This window comes from Erpetoichthys calabaricus, chromosome 12, assembly GCF_900747795.2.
Source record: "Erpetoichthys calabaricus chromosome 12, fErpCal1.3, whole genome shotgun sequence".
In the NCBI taxonomy this organism is placed as follows: domain Eukaryota; kingdom Metazoa; phylum Chordata; class Cladistia; order Polypteriformes; family Polypteridae; genus Erpetoichthys; species Erpetoichthys calabaricus.
This window is the reverse complement of record NC_041405.2, coordinates 110,927,284-110,943,191: the sequence shown is the minus strand read 5'-3', so window position 1 is coordinate 110,943,191 and position 15,908 is coordinate 110,927,284. Positions and strand designations below refer to the sequence as shown.

The window sequence follows — 15,908 nt, the reverse complement described above, 5'->3', positions numbered from 1 at the left end:
GTCTTCCTTCACAACAACCTTTCACACCCAACCTGGGCTGTGGTTTCCTCTCAAAAGACTAAATCACAGTAAACTGTTCCTGCCACATTCTTAGTATTGTGTTCATTTTGATAGATAGATAGATAGATAGATAGATAGATAGATAGATAGATAGATAGATAGATAGATAGATAGATAGATAGATAGATAGATAGATAGAACTTTATTTGTCCCCAGGGAATTTCCATATCTTTATGTGAGAAACCCTTCCAGGAAGGCCACTCTTATCACACAAGCGAACAGAAAATGGAAGGAAGGGAATAAAGAGTGCCATGACCATGATACCTTATGATGTCACAATCACGTATTGAAAACACAGAAGGCATGTTTCTTATATTGAAACTTTTGCTGCTTCAAAGAAAATATATTCAGTATGTTTTAGGCTATTATTTTCTGGTGGTACCCATGCCCCATAAGTTCCATTATAAAATGCTAGGACTAGATATGTATTTTGTAAAATTTGTAGAAAGCACTTAACTTTAAAACACAATTTTAAATGGAAAATGCATGTATAACATGTTTGTGGAGAAATAACTTTAACATAAAAAACACCAAACTTATCCTTTAGTTCCCTAATTAAAGACCCTATTTGAAAAATATCATTTGATCTAAAAGAAAGATATAGTTGGGTGTCATCTGCATGTGAGTGTGAATAATTGTCATGTTTTGTAATAATAGTTCTCAATGGAAGTATGTAATGTATAAACAGTAAAGGTCCATGTACTTAGCCCTGCAGGACACCATATTAGCCCAGTTCTCTATAGCCCACATTTAACACTTTGGGTGCATTGCTGTCAGTCATGTATAATAATGCATTGCCTTATCTGCTATTTACCTCAACTGATAAATTTTCTGACTTCCATTATGACACAGCTTAGTAGCGTAAGGTACAGGACAGGTCACATCAGTTACCAATCATGAAACTGAATGATGCCTGCCTGGTGAAGTTGTGCTTTGACAATACAATTATGTAAGACGTAGGTTAAGCCGTCTGACAATGTGAGTAGTGCAAGGCTAAGGATGTGACCCAGAGTTATACTCTTTAATCCTTTGCCTAATGTATTCCATTTTTTATACCATACCTTTGTTCTTTATATGCATATGCAATAGTGCCACCAAGCCCCAGAAAAAATAGTGCACCCCTGTGCACCCAAGCTTAACATATTTGTTTTTCTTTCTTTATAAATTTTAAGATACACATTTAACTATTGTATTACATGACAGTTTGGTTTTTTTCTGCCATTGATAACCGCGTTTCTCACCATTTCATATGTTGATGTTAACAACATCAAGCAGACTAATAAGCTTTCTGTTCTCTGACTCTGGTACATCACCATTGGAACATTTTTTGAAGGCAGTCTGTAACCTATTGATGTTAAGCGTCATTAGTGTTTATCCTGCTACCAACAAATTATTTGGGTCTCAACCAACTTTTTCAAAGTTGACTAAAGCTAGAAATAATTAAATATTCCTATTTATTCTAACATTTAAAGAATTTGTGTATTTGGAGTGACTTGTGGCATGTATATGTTATGTTAACCTATTTTGTTTAACTTATTCTGGATTTAATACATTTTTATATGGTTTGTTATTTGGGTGGGGGCTTGAAATCGGTAGTACTTAGTTTCATTTCCATTTTTTCTTTGGAAATTGGAGTTGGATTTGACATTTGCTATTTTATGTTACTCTCATATTTGTATCTACCAGGATGATGCCTTGTTTTTTTTCTATGGGCACTGCCAGTGTTTCTATGACACGGGGGCCTGTTGCCAAGGACTTGTCCCTGGCGGTCGCACTGCAAGACATCATTGGAAGAACAATTAATTTATGTAGATACATGTTAAAACAAATTACAAAATGAAAAGAAAGTTTGTTGATATAAGGCCATTGTTTGTTTTTTTTTGCTAAGAAGACTGAAGAGACAGGTGAATAGATCTAGAGTGAAGAGACTAAGTCAGAAGAAAAGTCAAATGACAGAACAAAGCAGGATTGTGAAAGACAGCAGAAAAGGAAGTATTTCTTGTTATGAAGGGGACAAATCAATCTGGTTTTAATAATCAATTTGAGTTTCTACAGATATTTAAAGATTTAAATTACAGGCTAGTTTTGAAAATTAAGATCCTCATTTATTTATTTATTTTTTTGGTCCATGAATTCTGAACTGGTCACATTATAATTACATTTTGTGTTTAGAATTTCTATTCTCTGGCACACTTTAAAAATCCAAAATAGACTTTGCCTTATAGGGGCACGTTTATTTGCACACAAACAACAAGAAATGCTCAAAAGCAGAATCTTCTTCACAGTCATTTGCACTTAAGTGGTCATTAGCAAACCTGCATTACAGGTTATCAGCACTTATTACAAATTTGTCTCACTTCCTGTACAAGTGAATGTTGAGTGTGAATGTAAAATTCAGAGGATCTTTGGTGCTCATCAAAGGGGTTCCACTGTTGAAAATGTGTTATTTGGCATGGTTATTGACCTTCATGCATACCAGTATATCTTAAACTATGGATCATGTTTGTGGTGGGTCACCACATGATTGTGTAGTAAAATTCAGGTTCATCCAGCTACAGATTCTGTGCTAACCATAATACCACCCTCTCTTTAGTGTATTATTTATCAAGGTAGTATGTGAAAGAACAACATTGATGTATCACAGAGAGCCTTTGTTTCTATGGTGTGATAATACAATACATTTTCCCTATGACACCATCTACCCTCTCACAACCAGTGAAACAAACAAACTGAGATGACTGGCAAGCAAAGATGCATCTCAGAAATGGGGAGGGACAAGAGAATGATACAGACACGTTTGTGAGGTGAACAGAATGTGGTGCTTGAAAATGTCAAAATTGAAAATAACAGATGGGGTGTTACGAAGGGTGAGTGGATAGGGAGGGAGGGACAGTATTGTATAATAAATTCAGTTGCAGTGACTATGGTCAGTGCTTCATTGCAGCATATTAGTAGTTACAGCATACATTGAATTTCATTCAGTAAAAGAAATGCAAAGAAGATACTCTATGAAGTTTCATGCTTCAGTGAGGAAGAATTCTTTCTTGTAACACTATTTTAAACTGGTTCAATATAATTTCAATCTACTGGTAGAATGAAGGATGGTTTTGTTGGACCATTGAGAGCTGTAAGAACATATGAAAATATCAAATGGTTGATATAAGCTGTAGTCATTCAGCAAGATATCAACTGATAGTATTAAATATTTCAAACTGGATTGTTCCTTGAATTATTCATCAAGATCAATGCTGTCACCTGTGTAAACAGTCCATATGTTTTTTAGAAATAATTTAGTTACTTTTTTTACTAAGTTTATTAATTTGTTAAATAAACACCAGCATATGCTGAAGTATTTGCATCCTCATTTAGAAAAATATATATATATTTTTCTTTTTATCTTCTTGCTTCCTCTAATCCCTCACCAGTTTCTCAGACACATCGAATTTTGTTGCAGCGCAGTTACCAATTTTTTTCACCACTTCAACGACTTTTAATTTAAAACCAGCTTCATATTTTCTTCTGATCTAACACTCCATAGTTGATAAGGGATGCTCTTACGATAAAGGTATATGAGGGTGTGAGATACAAAAAACATAAATCAGTGCAAACGTCACTTCGGAATAGTTTGGGTGTTACCTTGTGGTCATGTAGGCACAATACTTAGAAAAAAAGGCTGTGTGCTCCGTGGTTACTTTCTCAGATGGGCGCTAGCATATCATAATCTCTTGGACCAATAGCATGAGTTTTCCACATTTGACTTATACAAACGAAATTATAAAATACTGGAAAAATACGGTAAAATCAAGTCCCAGGAGAACTTAAACGCGAGTATATACATTAAGTTAAGTGACCATTCACACTATCCTTTCAAAAATGATCACGTCCTCGCACTGCACCCCATAAATTTATTTTATATTTATTCTTGGTTGATACTCTCTGAATGTCCTATATAAAGTATAGTGTATGTTTCTGGCAAACAAATTAATGTTTGTGTTCCTGAAGTTTGAAGAAGAACAGGCTTGATTTATTGCTTTTAACATAACATGTTACTGACTTAATTTCATCTTCTGACCTCTCATTCTCTACCCTTGTGGCCTGCCACTTTTTCACCACTTGTCTGTATACTTCAATAAACATTTTCCTCAACAAATAAAAAAAGATCCCAGAGCCTCGGATGTCCAAATAAAATTGTCAGAAGATTTTTTTAAGTTAAACTAAGACTTTTATAGGTGAAATCATAGGCCTGCACTTTTAAATAAAATGACAATGGTAATCTGTGAAATTAAACCTGTTCAGAAAAATATTGAAACTCACAATTTTATAAATAAATTAATCTTTTGGAGACACAGGAGAATCTCTCTTTCATGTAAGAGATGTTTTTTTCTGTCCTACCTGGCCATCTGAACTTATCATTAGAAACCATCTCTAGAGACGTACTGTGAATTTATTTTCCATATATAAGGATTTTACTTCTCTATTAATTTGTATCTGGCTTATGTGTGTATTGTTTATTGTCTATGTTATTTATTATTATTCCTATCTAATTTTATTTTTTTTCTTTGCTTCTATCTACTTCTTTGGCATCTTGTAAAACACTTTACATTACTTGCTGTGTTTGAAAATGTTCTATAGAAAATTTTTTTTATTTTTGTTATTGTTGTAAAACATGTTGTTCCTTATCTGTTGTAATGGAACACCAAACAAGATGCACAAATGTTTTGAGGCCTCTAAGAGACCCATAAAACCAGGTCAGGGCCTTCGCCTGGCCAGTTAAGAATAGGCCTCACCTATGCAGCCTGACCTCCCAACTCCACAGGCAAGCTTTAAGCTTGGTCAAGTCCAAATTATTGCAAGTCCAAAAGTGTATCAAAATTCCTCTTAAGGGAAAGAAACCCAGTAGGAAAACTCTGATTTGAGAAATAAGTCTATGTAGAACCTTTATAAAATACATTTTTTATATAAACAAAAGAAGAACAAAAATTGGCAAAAAAGACAAAATAAGGCAAAAGGACTAGTCTAGAAATGTAGTCCAATGTGAACAAGTTCAAATCTGAAAAGGAGGACCAAAATCAATACTGACAAGAATCAGTGCACACTCCAAACGTCAATGAACCAGTGAAGATCTCATCCCAGCCTCAGCATATTAAGGCTAAGCACAGTCCTTTCAGCTTTGACATCAGGGTGGTCCTGTCTCCTGGGGTTCCACCCACAATATAGAAAGAAATAAAAAAAAATTAGAAGCACAATACATAGATACTAAATAATAAATAAACAGAGGAATATTAAGAACTGTGGTGGGTTGGCACCCTGCCCGGGATTGGTTCCTGCCTTGTGCCCTGTGTTGGCTGGGATTGGCTCCATGATCCCCGTGACCCTGTGTTTGGATTCAATGGGTTGGATGATGGATGGATAGATGGAATATTAAGAAAAAAAATTCCCTTATTATCACATGCATACCGGTATTAAGAAAATACATTAAAATAAGCAAAGAAGGCACAAAAAAGAAAAATAATCCTGAGAAAAGAACAAATGACCTGGGTTATACTGAATGCTGCGTTACATTAATAACCACCCAAATCTTAAAAATATTAAGAGCATTTTTGATAATATGGTAAAATCAGTTCCTTGATCTAGCAAGAAGATAAAGAAACGAATGGTTATTTTTCACCAGTGGGATAATGTGTCATGATTTTCTTCTGAAAGAAAAAGAAAATTGGCTCGTCCCAAACTGTCATCTGATGAATCCATTTTGTAAGGTTTTCTTAATGTAATTTTCCATAGCCATATTCTAAGGACGAGACAATGCATTCCTTTAGGAAATGAGGCACTGTGTAAAAACTCAAATGCACAATCACAGACTGTACACAATATGATGAAAGTTCCAAACATTTCAGTTCACTAAAAACCTCCACCAAATCCTTATACTGTGGATTTATTTTTAGGATAATCTTTCTAAAACAGGTTTTAAAAGACCCCCCCCAAGCCTCAAGTGCCTTAATTCCCAAGCTAACTCTTGCATTATGCTTTTCAAATGTGGTGTTAAGCAGAGCTTTGATCACAAAAACATTATTTGCTCAAAATGCAATTTGCTGTTTTGTTTGGGAAACTCATATACTCTGATATCCACTTACCAATGGGACCACCACCCAATTAAAGAACTTGGAGCTTGTGCTTGAGGGTAATCTGTAAGATGTTTAATTGGTAAAGCAATTCTGAATCAACAGGAGCTGGAAAAATAAGGGAGACCATTTTAACCGGACTGTGTAAACATCAATTTCTAAGGGTTTAATTGCAGTTTTCCATCATACCAACCCTGCTATACTGGGATAGACTTTAAAGTGACTCCAAAGCATGAATGTTATCTGAACCACAACAATAGGGACATAATTTTTCTTGGTGTAGACAATTGTTGTTCTAGTTGCCATTCATTTAATCTGGTACCACTTTTTAATAAAAGTCAAAAAATGTGAAAATATTCAAACCAAAATTGTTAACCAGGTTTGAATACCACAAAGATTTTTTTTTATTTGTCCCCAAAACCTGAATGAAGTATGTATTGTTACACCCTCTTAAGTAGTCTCCGGGTCGTAACGCCAAACATCTTTGCTTATGGCAGTCACATAATCATTTTTTTATATTTATATAGCACTTTTCTCACTACTCACAGTGTTTCAGTGAGTGGGGAGCCTCTTCAACCACCACTAATATGTAGCATCCAACTGGATGATGCGACGGCAGCCACTTTTGCACCAGTATGCTCACCACACATTTGCTATTATGTGGTGAAAGACATACCCAATCAGAGTCAGGGGATGATTTGGGGGCCAGAATGACTAGGCCATTGAGGGCAATTTAGCCTGGACATCAGGATACACCCTGTTCTTTATGAAGGATGCCCAGGGATCCTTAATGACCACAGAGAGTCAGGACCTCGATTTTATATATGGTTTGAAGGATGGCACTATTTTTTTTTTTGCAGGTTAGTGTCCCTGTCACTGCAATGGGGTGTTGGGATCCACATTCAGACCACAGGGTGAGCGTCCCCCCTGCTGGCCTCACCAACACCTCTTCTCTGCTTCCAGCAGCAACCCAAGCTTTTCCTAGATGGTCTCCCATCCAAGTACTAGCCAGGCCCAAACACGCTTAGCTTCGGGTGGATGACCTGTTCTGAAGTGCATGTGCTATGGATGCTCCACCATTGCCAACAATAAAAAGCCACACAGAAAATCTAGAGTGTAAAGAAAAAGTAAACACCGAATGATGGTAACAATAAAATGTTTTCACAATAATTTAATCCAAAGTGACAAGTCTGCATGATAAAGTACTCAGGTTCTAGAAACACTAAAATCATGACAGGTTTGTAGACAAAGCGTGTTAACGTGATCTGCATTTTAAGAAGATACCGTACTGCAATCACCCCACTTGTAGCACATGTTTGTGTTTAAATGACTCTCAGCCATTATCTTTCCAACTGGTATCTTAACTAATTTGTAATCTCTATGGCAACATGTGCCATTTCTCCAGCAGTATTTGTTTTCAGCACACTATCGTTTTTAAATTAATGCTGAATTCTGTATAGCTTATTAAGGCACATAAACAAGTGTAATTAGACCATAAAGGCCAAAGTTTTATCTTTGCATATACCTACTTTGGTTTTTATTTCTGCACATCTTTTCAGAAACAATTGACATACAATGTAGGACATTTTTCTTTAGAGCCTGTTTTACATTCTGTGCCTTTTGCTTTTTCAGTTCATAACATATTCTCAGTCTAGGTGATGTTTAAATCAGTAGAAAATATTGTTTTTTTCAAAGGGTCATAAATACTCTGCTTTGCAACAAAAATATAATCTATTTTGCATATACCTAACATACATACACCCTATATTTGCTTTGTTTTGATTTTTTTTTTTTGTTCTCTTAGGAAAGAGTGGGGCCTGGAACCCTTCCTGCCTCCATCACTACTTCCCTTAGTAAAGGAGAAGAATGTCTGCAAATCGCTTTCACAGCAGTTGAAGGCCTATCAAAACCCTCCTCCCACAGGGAACAAGGTAAATCTGTGTTCATTATACAGAAGATAAGACTTCAATGCACATTCTCGCAAGATTCTGCAGAGACTGAAAGTTAGGAATATATTTATTGGTGGTATATTAACAATTAAAGAGTCTAAAGGATATTATAACAAAGAAGATTTATCTCACTGATTTATAATTAAATTGATATTTGTAATAGATGACATTGTGCACCTGCACACGTCCTTATTTAAAAGAAAAAAAAAAGTACTTTGAAATATTTGATACAATTGCACAACTATTAACAAGACTGCAGTTGGCCTTCCGCAGACATGCAGCTGAAAAGAAGACGCCAGGCTGTGATGCTTTGTGCAATGGCGCCATCTGGTGTTAAGATGTAATGTAAAATATGTGTATTTTATAATTGTGTTCTATATAGCATCTTTGTTGATTAACAACATCTTTAAAAATTTCCTGTTTTATAGAAAATATCTAATAAATTATTTACAGTTAATATATATTGAAATTACAAAAAACCTTGGACATTTATTTCTCTGGTGTGTCTGAAGAAACCAGAATGCTGTTTAACAGTTTATACAATCTAAAGTTTATATAATAATATTTTACAGTTCCATTGCTATCTATCTAAACTTAATATTTATAAAACATTTATGATTTTGATTGTAGGTTATACTGTGTAACCAGTAAAGGGCACCACTAAGCCCCAAGTCACAGACACAATGTAACCCAACACAAGTCCAGTTTCAAATAAAGTTTTTTTTTATTTGCCACCAACCTTTCCAAGTGAACACAGTCAATAAATACACAGCACAATGCTCTTCTACTCATTCTGCCCTCCTGGTGCTGTCACATACTGCCTCCCAACTCTGACTCAACGAGGAGATCCAAGCCATGGGCTTCTTTTACACCCGACTCAGGAATTCTTCTGGTGGCGCAGCTGTGGTCAAACAGAAACCAGGGCAGTCTTCCCCCAGTAGTGCCCCCTTATGGCACCCTAGGATCCCGAAAGCACTGCTTTTCTACACTCTAACTTAGCCCTGCAGAAGTCCTAACTGGGAGCAGCCTGGAGGGACACTGCCACATATTATAAGGGGGAATTAACTGCCTTTGACATCCTTGTTTGCCAAGTCCATCAATTAGCTTTGTACCCCGACTGGTATTACTGTGGTTATGTCCAAACATCTCAGTCCTTGGAGTAAGCAATCAGTTCTTCTTCTTCTTCTTCTTCTTCTTCTTCTTCTTCTTCTTCTTCTTCTTCTTCTTCTTCTTCTTCTATGTTTTTATAGCAGTTTAACAAGTCATCTGCTTTTGTACTTTTTCTAATTACCATCACCCCCTCTAATATATCACATCATCTCCTAATATGCAGAACTTTATTGTCTCCTCCAATCAACTAACACCACCAGTAATTTCTGACTCATGTCGATTCTCCCATTACTTTGAACACCACTTTGTTAAGAGAGGTGTTTTGTGGATTGTCCTATTGATTTTAGCACCACTTCATATGTGGGGTTTGGGGGTGGGATTATCCCAGCTTTCTGGAGGGGTGTACATTACTCATTTACCTCATTCTAACCTTGGAAAATTATGCTGATAGTGTTACTAAAATGAGGCAGAGTCCTCTTGCACATTCAGCTTTAAGTTGCATTTAATTAACCCTTGAGTTACACTCAGTACTTTTCCTTGTGTTTAAAATAGTATTCTGTTATAGGTTCATAAATAAATAAATAAATATTCTTATAATAAATTGCAAAAGATTATTACATATTAACTAAAAATTCCAGAGAATAAGGATCGCTAACCATCCTGACCAGGGTGAAGCTCTTTCCATGCTGTCCTTCCATTATATCCTCCTGACTGGATAAGAAATCAGTGTCCATCCCAGTCGGGATGCCAGGCTATGCACCTCGGAACCTACTGCTGATAAATATTCATTTATGTTTTTTCCTCAATCTGTATGTTTTTTCTTCTGATTATTATGGCTATTATGTCTAAAAATGGGTGTTTTCTATTTTTTACACTGCTGTATTCTTTCCATTTATAGGAACCATTTGTACTTTTTAGATTACCATGATGCTGGATTAGATAGTTTTACAACAACAAAGAGATTAGTGATATTTACTTTTACTAGGTGCCACCTTATCTGGTTCACACGATTTTGCAGTGTTTGGCACTGCTGCCCCCCAGTTTCAGGGACCTGTGTCCATGTTTATAGATCATCTCAGAGAAGGAAAACAGTCCTTACTGGTTTAAAAATCTCAGAGGGACGCAAATGTGTTCTTAGTCATAGGAGTAGAATCAAAAGCATTTTCTACATTTTCATAATTGAGGAAACTACTTCTAACTTCACCAGAATTTAGGAGAGCTGATGGGCTGTACTGACTCAATTGAAGCTGCCAGAAGATGGCAGGGATTATCACACATATCCCAGGAAAGGTGGAATGTTTTGGAAACTCTTGACAATGATTAACTCATAAAAAGAGACAGAGATGGAATAATATTCATAACAAATCTTGTATGTCACATGATCGCTCCAGCTAGGCTAAAAAGTCTTGCGCTGTCAGCCACAATTAAAGTGTTGGTAATGTTACATTTTTTGGCCATATTGAAAATGCAACTTTGCAGCAGTGATGATTAAGTATGTCACAACCAACCATTTCTCGAATTTTGCACCAAACTTTGAACGCCCTTAACAACACACGAGGTAACATGCAGATTTATACATCTCTTCACCACTCTTCTTGGGGTAATGTTAAAGCAAGCTGCATTTGTGCAAATCACTGGTTTTCCTGGAGTTATTAGTGTGATTGATGACATGCACATAACAATCATTGTCCTGAGTGTGGAGGAGCACACAACTGTGATTCACAAAAGATATCATACAGGTGGACATGGAAACAAACTGTACTGTAGTAGCTAGTATATTGCCCTGAAGATGTGTAAGGCTGGATGGGTGATAAAAACAAAATGCCACACAGGAAAATTGGAGTTTTTATTGTACAAACCCCTTGAATAATCACATTACACATAACAAGTCTGGGAAGGTTAAAGAAGGCAGGCTGAGATTCCAATAGCAATGGATAAATAGAACCTTGCAGAAGGTGAGATGGATCAATGAGAGGAGTGCAATTCTGGAAGATGACCAGGAACACTGTAAAAATGAACAAAACAATGGAAGCCATGGCTAGTTTCAGTAACCGTTGTTTTATTAAGCATTTCCCATGGCCATAACAACAGGAAGGAGTTTCTTCTGAAAGTATGGCTGTCAATCATTCATTACAAAATAAACATGCCCTTTACTCTCGTTCAATGTGTGTCTCAGTCTTTCCATCTTGGTGCTCCTTACAAATTATTCTTGATGTATTTTATGTTATTATGTCTTAGTTCTTCTTCTAATTTTAATATTATAATTATTTTTCTTACTGTTATTATTATCATAATCTTTGTGGTGAAGCCTTAACATTAATATTAGAAACCCACTTCATTGTTCATAAGAAAACTAGAAAATGCCTTAATGAGTCCCAATTTTCAGCTCATGTTGCTGTTATATCATGACGTTATTCATTCTCAAATGTGAAGTTCCTAGCTGGGAGTAGAAGTAGGATGCCTTATAACTACTTCTAAATCCTACAAAGGCAAAATCATATCCTAGTCAGACTTTTAGTGCAATTTGTAGGATTAATTCTGAGATGTTTGATAATTACATTCACTGTCCTTTTATGTATGGACGTTGCACATTCTCCCCATATTTAGTCAGTCTGTTTTCTCCATAGACATGCAAGTTATGATAAATGTCAGTTACAGTATAACCTGTCCCAGAATGACTGAGTGTGATTGTATCTGTGATTGTGTCCTGCAATGGACTTGTGTCCCAACCAAGGTTATTTTCTGCCTTGTACCAATGCAGCCTAAACTGCCTCCCCCTGACAATGATTCTTCAAACAGAGCAGGTTCAGAACCTGTATATTTATATAATGTTCTGTAACAGTTCTTAACAGCTCCACCTCTAAAACAAATGTGTTTCAAGTTCAGAATCATAATATAATGTTGATTTATGTTATTTTGTTTTCATTACAGGTGCCAGCCATCCAGGCAAAATTGCAGTACATGAGAGTTCTTAATGAGCTGCCACCATTTGGAGGTCTCTTGTTCAACACCGTAGGGCTGGTACTTCAGCAATTCATTAATTAATTTTCCAGTAAAAATATTAACAATATTTACAAATATTGTTTACAAACGGCATCTACTGTTTATAATTTCCTTTACTTAGATTAACAAGTGTTCATTATTTAAAATATGGATATTTTTGTTACATTTCCTTGTTTTTTTTTAAGTACATGCAGATATGTTTATTTTCCTACCATTTGAATTAATGATCTGACTGCTAATATTCATGTCTGAGTCCTGACCAGCTCAGCATCCTCAATATTTTACACAGACTGTCAGAAAGCCATGGTTTAGTCAGTACATTATATCACGCTCACACAAATTCTCCTGTATCACCAATAACTCTTCTGCCAGAATATACTGTTTGCCTTTACACTGCCCTACTTCTTCTTCTTTCGGCTGCTCCCGTTAGGGGTTGCCACAACATATCATCTTCTTCCATATTTTAGCCATATAATAGCCCAATTTCCGCCAGCACCCTGTTGGCTAACAGTACTGGTGGCGGTCGTTGTTAACCCGGGGCTCGACTGATCCGATATGGAAATTTGTATTGTTGTCTGCATATTGATTTGGCAAAATTTTACACCAGATGCCCTTCTTGACGTAACCCTCCCCATTTATCCGGGCTTGGGACCGGCACGAAGAAACACACTGGTTTGTGCATCCCCTGCCCTACTGATTTTCATTAATTCTCTTAGGGTTTCAGGGAACTATATTTTTTCCAGGCTGCAGTGAACACAAGGATGGCGCTAATCCATGCTCTGTCCATCATTGGATACCCTCTCATAGATGTACACACACCTGCACTCCCTTACACTGAGCCAGATTCATCAGTCAGCTTAGGATGGAATGAGGTGGGTTAAACTCATTACCACCACACAATTCACTTTAAAAATACATTTTAATACAAAAGTACACTTTGAAAAAAAAAAGCTCTAAAATACGGTAACGGTACCTACCAGCACTGACCCAGTGTAGTGCTGGGCGGTATGACCAAAATTCTATATCACGGTATTTTTCAAAATTATACCGGTTTCACGATGCATGAGTGGATGTTAACCACATTTTCCACTGCAATTACTGCAGTAGACTGGCTAAAAGTAACCTATTCCACTGTCATGAGAATTGTACAAAAAAAACATTTTAATGTGCACACAAGTGTTAATACAGGTTTGCATGGCCCCATAAAGTGATAGTTTTCAAGGGGGTGGCACTAATGAAGAGAAGGAATCACATTGCATGACAGTTGCAGTCAAAATATAGAACCTTTTTATTGAACACATTATGCAAACAACTTAAACTAAAATTTTAACAACATATTTTCAACCAACCAAAGAGGCATTTAGACTTAGTAAAATATCCAGAGGTGCTTGTCAAAAGTTGTATTGCACTGAACATGTCTTAGAAAAGGAATAATTAGTAAATATTTTTTGTAAACCAACTACACTTTCTGTTAATGTTAACAATCTCTGTCCACTGACACATTAAAGTGATTTTTTAAACAACTTTACCATCATTAAACTGCATAATATTTAAACTAATAAATAATAACAATAAAATAAATAATAGTGCAACTTCAGTAATAATACTGTTACTTCAAGACTTCAAGCACAGGTGCATTACACGGTATTCACCAAATAAAAATAAAATAAAACAAGTGCAACTGAACCATCATTTAGGCAAATTGCATTAATATAAACCTTGCTTCAGGCTAAGCTATATGCATAAATAATAACACTGCAACTTGCATTTATGATGCTATTTGTGGTATAGCCCTACGGAATCGTATTAGGGCCACGGTGAAGAAAGAAAAATACGGACACAGGGAAGAAAAAAAACTATATGTCGAGAATAAAGTCAACATGTTGACTTTATTCTCGATATTTCCATTTTAATCTTGACGCTTATGTTGAGATTAAAGTCGACATTTCCACTTTATTCTTGCCGTTTATGTCGAGATTAAAGTCGACATTTCCACTTTATTCTCATAGTTTATTTTATAATTAAAGTAGAATGTCGTAAACTAAACTTCATCCTAAAATCAATGTTTAATTTACTAGATTTTCTCAAACCCCATTATAAATTAATGTAGCACATTAAATGCTTTGTGTTGTGTTCCCCGACCCAGTTGTTAATCACTGTGCACTTCTTAAACTGACTTCCTCCGCACTAAGAGGAGGCGCCAGCAGCGATCACACAGAATACATTCACTTCATGATATTCCTGTTCTCTGAAAATTTAGAATGCTAAGATATATACTTGATATCATTTTCAGTATAAAAAGAAGTCAGTTTAAGACGCACGTACCGATTTAACATGGCAAGGGGAATACTTAACACAAAGCATTTAATGTGCTACATAACTTATGACGGGGTTTGAGAAAATCTAGTAAATTAAATATTCATTTTACGATGAAGTTTAGTTTATGATGTTCTAATTTAATGACAAATTACGAAAATAAAGTCAACATGTCGATTTTAATCTTGACATAAATGGCTAGAATCAAGTAGAAGTGTCGAGAATAAAGTCAACATGTCGTCACACTATTACACAGCACCTAGGTACATTACACTGTATTGAAAAAAAATAAAACAAGTACAACTTGGCTTGCAGTATTATCCAGTAGTATAGAAACAGTATTCACAGATTTAAACATAATGGTCCACATCCGACCTTTTAAAATCAAAGTATCTCCAGGCAACGGACGTGACTCCTTTTTTTCGGCAAAGTTCTTCTATGTCATCATGTTCAACTTTATCGTCTGCTACAGCTTCAGTTTTTCACCGTGCATGTACTACCACATGTACTCCGTTGCATGCCTATTTAGCAGTGTAGCAGTGAAAAAGAGCCCCTGTGCAACACTTCCACTAACGCATGCATAGACATATATATGAACGCATATACTCTTTTGTATCTGTTTAGCGGTGTAGCAGTGAAAAAGGGCCCCCGTTAACAGTTTCCTGCTGCGCCACGTTCCGAATGTTGTATAGGCAGTTTAAACCGGTGTTGCGGTATAAGAAAAATCCATATCATAACAGAAATAAAAAACGGTTTTCGGTATGAACCGGTATACTGCCCAGCACTAACCCAGTGGGTTCATGCTCATTTTATGCTTTTTAGTAGCTTGCTATCCTTAAAAGGACTGCTGACTTTAAGCCACAGAAAGACAGAAAAAGGTGCAACTTTGTAGTTTTGCCATTTTTATAGGGGCCCTCGCCATTGGTCATATAATGCCAGGTCATACTTTTGGTGACTTAACCCTGACTGATATAATAGGTACAGTATATATCCAACACCGTTGCAATGCAATGTACAGCTTGAGAATATGATTTGTGAATTGAAAATTTTGTGGCACTACCCTGAAAGTGTGCATTTTAGAAATTGGTCTGCTCGATGTTCCTTTCTTGCTCTCACCTTCAGAATTTGGAAATAGTTCTTCCTTGCCAGCTTCCTAAACTAACTGCCAGTGTGAAAGAGCTGGTAACACTCCTGGGGTTTGTTTTTAATTCAGGCCAACCTGGAGTCACTTTAAGGTTGCAGGTTAAATACAGTGTAAATTGTATATAAGAGTGAATAATAAATCAATAGATTGATAGGTCGATAAATTAATAAATCCATAAAACAATAAATTTATAAAAACAGGTGATAA

General features: G+C 36.0%; 1 protein-coding gene across 4 annotated transcripts in view; it reads left to right on the top strand.

Annotated features, from left to right (window-relative positions):
• The window catches only part of frmpd3 (FERM and PDZ domain containing 3), a 779,808-nt gene that overhangs the window by 751,748 nt on the left and 12,152 nt on the right, over nt 1-15,908 (top strand). For all 4 annotated transcript variants that reach the window (XM_028816887.2, XM_051934418.1, XM_051934416.1 and 1 more), the window contains 2 exons: nt 7,984-8,110; nt 12,170-12,259. In XM_028816887.2, coding sequence (XP_028672720.2) covers nt 7,984-8,110; nt 12,170-12,259 — 217 coding nt within the window. The remainder of the gene's footprint in view (nt 1-7,983; nt 8,111-12,169; nt 12,260-15,908) is intronic.